The sequence below is a fragment of the Diorhabda carinulata genome, chromosome 6 (genome assembly GCF_026250575.1).
Source record: "Diorhabda carinulata isolate Delta chromosome 6, icDioCari1.1, whole genome shotgun sequence".
NCBI classification, from domain to species: Eukaryota; Metazoa; Arthropoda; class Insecta; order Coleoptera; family Chrysomelidae; genus Diorhabda; species Diorhabda carinulata.
Window position 1 is genome coordinate 21,233,746 of NC_079465.1, and position 10,418 is coordinate 21,244,163.

Genomic DNA, 10,418 nt, shown 5'->3' on the forward strand with positions numbered 1-10,418 from the left:
TGTATATTTACGTAAATTGAAAATCACTTATTGCATTTGAAAAAAATATTATACAGGGTGCAATATTCAATATGAATTCTCTAAATTCATTTTTCCGATCAACGAATTTCCAATTTTAGCTAATAACAATCGAATGCTTGATAAAAATCGAATGGGCTGTGTTCCTCAAGCTATATTCATTATAATTCCGAAAGAATATTAAAAAGGATATTTATTTCTCACTTATGTAGTTTAAAATATTTCCTTTCTATGTAGTACTAATGATCGTTATTTATTTGAACGAATAAATTACGTAACGTTCAATCGTATAACTTCTGCGTTTAACATAAATAGCCTTTAGCGTTTTCGTAGAATATAATTTTAAGGCCGTTTTTGCGAGAAAAAAAGTTAATAATAATATTAAGAATGTGTAACTATAATAAACTGCACATGCATGGAAATGCAACTAACATTCACAATTACACAGATTGACGTGCGTTTTGATAACCAAGTTATCGTCTTTAGAGAATGAAGGTAAACTAAAACTTTAAGAATAAATGTTGAGATACCCGCCAAGGAGGTTTTCCCGCTGGAATTATTTATTTATTGGTGTGAAATAAAACAGCTAAGTCAAGTTGATAGGTTTTAGTTTACTTATAATCTCTGAAGACGATTACTTGGTTATCGAAACGCGTGTCAGACAGTGTAATTGTGAGTGTTGGTGTAGTAGTAATATGAACAGTGTGTTCATTGTCCAAATCAACTGAAAACGCTGATTAGGAAATTTATTATTAAGCAGAAAATGGTTGACAATGAGAAGAATTACAATGAAAAGTTGAAATACGTACAGAAATTATGTCTAGAATTTTCTTAATAATCTAAAGATTGAATATAGGATTGAAACTTTACATACCCTATATAGGAGGTTAAATTGAAACAACCCTCGTATATTTAAAATCCGTAGTTTCATGAGCATTTCTCATCTAAGGACTTTGAACTTTAGTTTTACGCATAAAAATATTATCTTATTTTTTTATATCTTTTCTGTTCCGAGAAAATTTATCTTATGATCACAATAACATATCAAGACGGTGAATCTCACTTTTTTTCGAGGTACGAATTTAAACTGTCTTTTGTGCAAGGTAAAGCTAGTGAATCCATTTAAAATAAAATATTCGGAATAATCCGTATTCATATAGCGTCTTTTCAAAGTAGAAAACTTATAAATGATTCTATGGAACGATGCATTTTCTGGATAATGTTTACGTAACTTTTCTTGGGTTTCTACTCATGTTTAATAAACATCAAAATTATTTTCTTTCTGTGTTTACTTGGTTTTCAAATATCGAAACTGATCTAACAATTTTTTTTTATTATTTTGACAAATGACAATAAAAACATGTCAAATACTTTCTTTTGATATGTCGATTGTACATTCTTACATACGAGGATGGTCCTAGAAGTACTTGGCCTGACCTAGAGATGGCAGTAGTTGCTTGTAAAATACATAATCTATACAGCATATGTTTCAAGTTTGAAGGTTTTGTTTGTTTGGTATTTGTTTGGCAGCTATCAATAGTGAACATTTTCAGTGAATTCCTGAACATTTTATTTGAGGCCTCAGCCCAACCAATATAAAAGTTAAACTACATTCTACTTTGGGTGATACTAGTCCTTCGTTATTCAGTGAAATATTGGGTAGCAGATCTTCGACGAGACCGTACGATCGGCGAAGACTAAGTGGTCGACCAAATGAGGTGACGACTCCACAAATGTTGAAAAAAATCCACAAAGAGGTACTAGATGATCGTGGATTGAAATTGCGGGAGCTAGCAGATCTAGTAGGCACATTAACTAAACATTTGGACTTGAGTAAGCTGTGCGCAAGATTGATGCCGCGTTTGTTCACAATGGAACAAAAACAGCGTCGTGAGAATGTTTCCATCGAGTGTTTGGTAATGTTTCACAGAAATAAAACTGTTTCATAACCATGGATGGAGCGTGGGTCAATCACTTCACACTAGAACCAAAAAAACAATCAAAACATTGAACTGGAGATGAAAAACCGAATCCAAAGAAGGTGAAGACCGTTCCATCTACAGGCAAGGTCATGGCATCGGTTTTTTGCGGTAATTTTCATTGAATATCTTTAAAAACGAAGAACTTATTGCTTATTGCAGCGTTTGAGCGTAGAAATCAGGTAAAAACGGGGCATTTGGTTGAAGTAAAGTGTTTTCCAGTTATCCCGAGAAAACAGGCAACTTTTGTTGGGTTTGGCTTGTCCCATTCAGTCGATTGTTGTTTAGGTTCAGGTTCTCATAACCACATAGACGTCTTTTGAAGCACCGCGATTGAATTTTTTCAGTATTTCTTTGCACCAATCGACATGAGTGTTTTTTTGAGCGATTTTCAAATTATGCATATACAACGCGAAAAAACCCTCTTGATAGCTAAATATTCTTGCTATATTGAATGTATGCGAGTGGAACTAATGCCCAAGTACGCCTCAATCTCTCAGTATGCTATATGAAGATCTTGCAATATCAGTTCATGCACAGCAACGATGTTTTCTGTCACAACAGCCGATTTTGGACGACTTTCACGAAACTCATCCTGTAGCGAAGTGCGACCATCTGTATATAGCTCAAATAGCACAAGTTTTGCGTACGTTAACCATTAAAAATGTCAAACTCTATGATGTCAATGTCAGATTTGACACAGTCACATCAGTGTTGCCATTTTTCAAAACATAATTAGCAACCCTCGTAGAATTATACTTTCAAATGAAAAGAAAATGGCTAAAGACAGAAATACTGCGTTCCCGAATGACCGGTTTTGAAATTAAAATTTGATTCTTATTTCCAGAAAAACAACGAAATACTGGAACAAGCCTCGTCTTCAAAATCCAAGAGGGCGTTTTTACTAGAATCGTTGCTATACTATACAAATTAGTCTATAGTTCCCAAAAAATCAAAAATATATTTAAACTTGTTTTTTTTTCTTCTTCTTTTATGGTTAACAGTCTCTCATAATGGATTATCGATAACGCCCCGTATATCGGGTCAATGTACAAACTCTTAAACCAATAATCCGAGGATTGTTTAAATAAATCAAATATTAAAACTGTAAACTCCATCAAGACGATACCGTATAAAAATAAATATCGATTAATAATTTGTTTTTGACAAATTTTATGTCGTTCAACGGTTAACAGTGACAGAATCACAGTTGAGTGAAATCGCAGATCTCCGTTTATCATTCTAGTTATTAGTAATTCGTGAATAAACTGATAAAGATCAAGAAAGATACGAGGGAGGAGGCAAAAATAAACCGAATTATTCAACAGTTCCTAGAGGTATAGAGAGGCATTTTTGAGATAACTACAAATTGAGTTTCTCAACTAACGAGGCAGAAAAATTGGATGAAAATAACAATTCAATTTTGAGATATCTACAATTGGAATTTCTCAAAAAAGCGAGGCGAAATTTTGCATTAAAAGAACTTGCAATTTCATATATCTACAATATTTCGAAAACAAGGAGAGAAAAAACTGATTGAAAAGAACCTATGTTTTTTTGATATATCTACAAATCCAGTTTTTCAACAAACCGGGCGAAGAAATTTGATGGAAAGAATCAGCTTCAGTTTTGAGATGTCTTCAATTGGAGTTCCTCGAAAAACGTGAGAGAAAAAATTTAATGTAAAGAACTTGCAATTTGAGATATCTACAATTTCATTTTCTCATAAAAAGCAGGAGAAAAAATTGGATGAAAAGAGCATTCATTATTTTTGAGATATCTACACTTCAAATTTCTCAGAAAAGCAAGAGAAAAAATTGAATTAGAAGAACGTACGTTATTTTTGTGATACTACAAATCCAGTTTCTGAACTAACCGGGCAAAAAAATTAGATGGAAAGAATGAATTTCAGTTTTGAGATATCTACAATTGGAGTTTTTCCAAAAAAAGGGAAAGAGCAAAATGAATGAAAATAATTTGCATTTTCAGATATCTACAAATCAAGTTTTCCCAAAACAGCGATAGTAAAAAAATGAATGAAAAGAACGTGTGTTATTTTTGAGATATCTAAAGATCGAGTCAATAAACAGTGAGAAAAAATTGGATGAAACGAGCGAGTTTCAACATTGAGGTGTCTACAATTGGAGTTTCTCAAAAAAAGCGAGAGAAAAAATTTAATGAAAAAAACTTGCATTTTGAGATATCTATAATTCGATTTCTTATAAGAAGCGAGAGAAAAAATTGGACGAAAAGAACGTGCATTATTTTTGAGATATCCATAAATTGAGTTTCTTATCAAACATAGCAAAAAAATTGGATGAAGAGAACAATTCAATTCTGTGATATCTACAATTTGAATTTCTCTAAAAAGCGTGGCGAAATTTTGAATGAAAAGAACTTGCATTTTTAGATATCTAAATTCCAAATTTTTCCAAAACAACAGGAGAAAAATTGAATGGAAAAAATGTGTGATTTTTTGGAGATATCTACAAATTCAGTTTCTCAACAAACCGGGCGAGAAAATTGGATGGAAAGAATGAGCTTCAGTTTTGAGATGTCTTCATTTGAAGTTTCTCAAAAATCGAGAGAGAAAAAATTTAATGTAAAGAACTTGCATTTTGAGATATCTACAATTTAATTTTCTCATGAAAAGCAGGAGAAAATTGGATGAAAAGAGCATTCATTATTTTTGAGATATCTACACTTCAAATTTTTCAAAAAAGGAAGAGAAAAAACTGAATTAGAAGAACGTGCATTATTTTTGAGATATTACAAATCCAGTTTCTCAACAAACCGGGCGAAAAAATTGAAGAAAAGAATGAGCTCCAGTTTTGAGATATCTACAATTGGAGTTTTTCAAAGAAGGGGAGAGAAAAAATTGTATGGAAAGAAATTGGATTTTTAGATATCTACAATTCAAATTTTTCCAAAATAGCAAGAGAGAAAAAATTAATAAGAAGAATTGGTGTTATTTTTGAGATATCTACAAATCTAGTTTCTCAATAAACATGGCGAAAGAATTGGATGGAAAGAGCGAGTTTCATTTTTGAGATGTCTTCAATTGGAGCTTCTCAAAAAAAGCGGGAGAAAAAAATTTAATGAAAGGAACTTGCATTTTGAGATATACAAATCGAATTTCTCATAAAAAGCGAGAGAAAAAATTGGATGAAAAGAGCGTTCAATATTTTTGAAATATCTACAAATCCAATTTCTTAACAAACAATTGGAGTTTCTCAAAAAAAGCAGAAGAAAAAAATTTAATGAAAAGAACTTGCATTTTGAGATATATAATTCGAATTTCTCATAAAAAGCAAGAGAAAAAATTGAATTAGAAAAACATGCGTTACTTTTGAGATATCTACAAATCGAGTTTTCGGAAAAAACGAGAAAAAAAAAGGTAGATGATAAGAAATAACTTCACTTTTGTGATATACACAGTTCAAATTTCGCAGATAACCGAAAAAAATTGGATACAAAGAGCGAGCCTTAATTTCAAGATATCTAAATTCAAGTTACCGAAAAAACCAAAAAAATTAATTTCAATTTTCGTATATTTAAAATTGGGGTCAGAAAACGTTTTAAAAAAATTGGATGACAAAAATGTTTCAAATTTTAAATTTAAAATAAAAAATCGAGACTATTTGTCATGTATGACGCATGTTTTTTAATAAAAATATTTTATACTCAAGAAACATCAATGCTCGATTACGACAGTAACCTTATTGAGCCAATTATATGTGGGCAAAATTTTCAAGGCTGTAAAAATGTATAGTTACGTGTACATTTATATTACAATTAATGTCGCAAAACTTCCAACGGCGATTATTATAAACTACTTCAACACATGCAAATATACGTACTCTGACCTTGAATAATTCCGAAAATCACAATCAAATAACAATTTTAATGTAACTCACACTCACTTTTTGACGCGCAATGTATATCTAGAACTCGCGATGATATCCAAAAAAAAAAAGAAGATTAACGAATTAAACGTCTATGACGATCGACCTGTGTGTTCAATTTACCGATATGTCAACATCGCGAATATTTCGATACGACTGAAATCAAAACACGAGTTCTTCTCAACAATCTGTTTTTTTGCTATATAATTTGCATAATGACTTAGAATGACTGTCCCACTCTAAGAGTCACATACTTCACAACGTTGCCAAGTTTACGTAACAATCAGTAAAATCGTTCTCAAAGACAGTATTATGTTTTTGCACGTTCTCGTTATTAACAATTAGACATTCGAAAAATACTAAATAATTACTATAATCTATTTATCGAAGAAAAATAGTAAATCAAAACATATTCACGCATAGTGCACGTGATCAGAGTTGAAAACGTCAAATCCGAGTATGTACAGGATCGTACTCCACAATTAAGAAATAATTTGAGGTTTCATACAGCAGATTAATAATATAAATTATGAATAACTAGCTTTTACCCGCGGCTTGATTGAAATCAAGAGTTATAATTTCGAATTTTGGTTAAAAATTACTTTGACTCATCTATAAAACTTAACGGTTCACCAAGTAATGGAAGTGAAACTTTACCATTGGATATGCACATTCTAATAAATTCATCATCCCATTTGAAAGGAAAAATTTAATGTAAAGAACCTGCAATTTGAGATATCTACAATTTCATTTTCTCATAAAAAGCAGGAGAAAAAATTGGAGGAAAACAACATTCATTATTTTTGGGATATCTTCAAATCGATTCAATTTTGAGATATCTACAATTCAAATTTCTCAAAAAACGCGAGAAAAAAAGTTTAATGAAAAGAACTTTTAAGATATCTACAAATCAATTTTCTCTACAAACAAGGCGAAAATATTGGATTGAAATAACGATTCAATTTTGAGATATCTACAGTTCAATTTTTTCAAAAACAGCGAGAGAAAAAATTGAATTTAAAGAACGTGTGTTTTTTTGAGATATTTACAAATCCAGTTTCTCAACAAACCGGGCGGAAAAATTGGATGGAAAGAATGAGTTTCAGTTTTGAGATATCTACAATTGGATTGATTTTTTCCAAAGAAAGGAAAGGAACAAATTGTGTGGAAAAAATTTGCATTTTCAGATATCTACAATTCAAATTTTTCCAAAACAGCGAGAGAAAAATCTTGAATAAAAAGAACTTGCATTTTGAGATATCTACAGTTTGATTTTTTCATAAAAAGCAGGAGAAAAAATTTGGTTGAAAACATCATTCATTATTTTTGGGATATCTTCAAATCGATTCAATTTTGAGATATGTACAATTCAAATTTCTCAAAAATCGCGAGAGAAAAAGTTCAATGAAAAGAGCTTGCAATTTGAGATATCTACAATTCAAAGCAAGAGAAAAAATTGAATTAGAAGAACGTACGTTATTTTTGATATACTAAAAATCCAGTTTCTCAACTAACCGGGCAAAAAAATTGGATGGAAAGAATGAATTTCAGTTTTGAGATATCTACAATTGGAGTTTTTCCAAAACAAGAAAAAGAAAAAATTTAATGAAAAGAATTTCCATTTTTAGATATCTATAAATTAAATTTTCCCAAAACAGCGAGAGAAAAAAATGAATGAAAAGAACGTGTGTTATTTTTGAGATATCTACTAATCTAGTTTGTCAATAATCAGGGCGAATGAATTGGATGAAACGAGCGAGCTTCAATTTTGAGATATCCTCAATTATAAATTCTTATTTGGATTAAAAATTACTTTGATCATCTATAAAACTTAGCAATAAAGTTTTGAAAGGCTCTTCTAGTTCACTAATAATGGAAGTGAAACTTTACCATTGGAACAGCACATTCTAATAGTTTCATCTTTCCATTTGAAAGCATCGCAATGGTGACATTTTTTATTCATTGAGCCAATAAAAGTCAAAGGATGATTTTGATATTAAATTGGAAGATCATATTAAAACTTAGTACAATTAAATATCAACCAATCCTTACGCATGAAATTGCTACAGCGCTTGGTCTGCATTTCTGCATTATGAATTGTTCGCGATTCTTCGCGCCTGCGATTATTCTGGCGTTTCCATCGCTGTTCTAGCTGCCTGCAGCTTAGCTTGTCTTTCTAAACGTACTTTCATACGAAGAGGAGTTTCAGCTGCTCTCAAAACCCTTTTTTCGAGGTAATTTTAAAGAAAAATACACAAAACATGTGTATTGAAATATTGAAATGAAATCTTCATTTTTTACCTCAATGAACACATTTTCTTAGATGACATCAAGCTTCCACTGTAGTCACCATTTATAATAAGGGGCTCAACTCGCAATGATAGAGGTAAGATAAGGAAATTCATTTTTTGTTTAATATTTTTAGAGACAGCCGTCGATCAAATAAGAAGAGAATCAAATCAAAACAAAATGAACTTCTTAGATTTGATAACAAAAAGACAGATGACACCAAATTAAAGCTTTATATGTAATGGTTTTTAGAAACATTACCTGATGGGTTTTCTAATCTGGTGGAAAGTCCTTCCAAAAATGCTTGCCTTAAGAATTGTATGAAAGAGTCCACCTCAAGATTATCGTTAGTTATCCAGCGTTCATTCATGTTTCATCCAGGTAGTAAATTTTTCTATTATCCTCACGAAATTTCCTGATTTTGCTAGGTAATTCCGCCTCCATGCAATTATTTATGCTTTTTCTAATAATAAATTATTCCTTCGTCGTTTTTTGTATTGAAATTCAATCTCTTTTATCTTGCAAGTCCTCATTTCGTTAAAACTCCTGACGAAATCATCAATTGAATTGTTAATTTTTTATCTTGGGTGAATGATTAGCTCTGTACTCTCGAACGATTTGGCAGACACTTGAAAAAGGTACTCCCGAAATATTTACCGTTTTGAAAATAACATCATCAACAGTCTTGTCATCATTTTCTGTTTTTCGCTAGCGTAAATAACGATCTTTTTAGCTCACTTCTTATGCGGAGTATAGCTAATATCAACAACTTCATCAGCTGTATCCATGTCAGACATATTTAAGAAAATTACCCAACAGATAAAAATAAACAATCTCACTGCACTACGATAATACGATGTTACCACTGATTTGGATCAATAACGATGCCGCGCCGCGTTTCGCCCGGGATGTTCACGTCGTGATTATGCACTAATCATTATTTTGGTTCACTAATTTTCTTCAATAAATAGACTTTACAAATGAATACGATATACTATAAATTGGATTAAAAGAAAACAAGTAAAACGGACTCGCATACCGAAGTTTTTGTACAAATTAGTAGTTTGGAAATCGAATCAATCAGTAGATGTAGTTTAAAACAATTTATTCATATTGATACTCGTGGTAATAAAGCACAACAAGTTAAATGTTCTGCCGATCAGGCGCTGTCCAAAACTTATTATATTTTCGATGAACTTTTTTAATAGTCCTCTACCTTTATTTTATAGTCTTCTCCCTTTAGAATCCCCTCAATTTTTACCAGGTCTCCAGTCGCCCTTCCTTGAAAACAGCCCCAAATTGTTACCGACTCAGCCTCTGCCGTGTTTCATTGATCTCTGGGCCCGTGAATGAATTATGGGGTGGTGAAAAACTTTTTACTGGTAGTGTAGATGGAGTTACTTTGATGATAAATATAATTAGGTAGGTAATCACATTTTGAGGTTACGTATTCAAGTAATTTCTCCACTGTTTTGCCAGTGCCACTTTTAATCATCATTTGTCAACGGTAAAACAATCCTTTTCTTTTTTCGTGTCATGTAAGCTAAATCGTACAATTCACATTTTCTACAAATGGCCACCAGTTTAACAAATAAATACGTAATATCCGGTGCAAGAATAAAAAACATCCGTAAATCGTCTTCCTTGAATACATACACATTATCGGCTACGTCATTCTTGTTAATTACCTTCATGAAAGCATACAATTTGTAGCATTCTACGAGGAGAGCCTCCGTTATACGTAATCTGCTTGATTGGTAGAATAATTCACTAATTTCAATCTATTTACAAGAATCGGATCCCAAGTATTATAACAAGCTCATCGACTAAATAGACCGCGAAGCCGGTCTTATTCGATCATATTAATACGAGTGCTACTAATTAAGTTTTGATATATGGCAACTATGATGTGAGTATGTCAAATCTGACATTACCATCATAAAGTTTGACATTTTCAACGGTAGATGTTACTTAGAACGTGAGCTGATCAACTCGCTTCGACTTTTGGTGATGAAGCACCACCTCGAGTCGCCGTGTATGGCTGGTTTTTCGAATTCAATCGTGGTCACACTTTGCTACAGGATGAATATATTGAAGGTCGTCTAAAATCGGCTGTTGTGCCAAAAAACATCGAAACTGTGCAAATCCACGAAGTGCTTCGAAGCAAATGGTCTCCATTTTTTTCGGAATAACTGGACGTGTCGTCACCGTTCCATTATTACAACAT

The 10,418-nt window shown here is 32.0% G+C and overlaps 1 protein-coding gene across 2 annotated transcripts in view; it reads right to left on the minus strand.

Annotated features, from left to right (window-relative positions):
• The window catches only part of LOC130895699 (uncharacterized), a 123,808-nt gene extending 117,701 nt beyond the window's left edge, over nucleotides 1–6,107 (minus strand). The window contains exon 1 of one of the 2 annotated variants that reach the window (XM_057803171.1): nucleotides 5,921–6,107. In XM_057803171.1, the coding sequence (XP_057659154.1) occupies nucleotide 5,921 (1 nt within the window). In that variant the 5' untranslated portion in view covers nucleotides 5,922–6,107. Of the gene's footprint in view, nucleotides 1–5,857 lie in introns of both variants that reach the window. The other variant, XM_057803170.1, reaches the window with a different exon arrangement.
• Nucleotides 6,108–10,418: the final 4,311 nt, after the last annotated feature.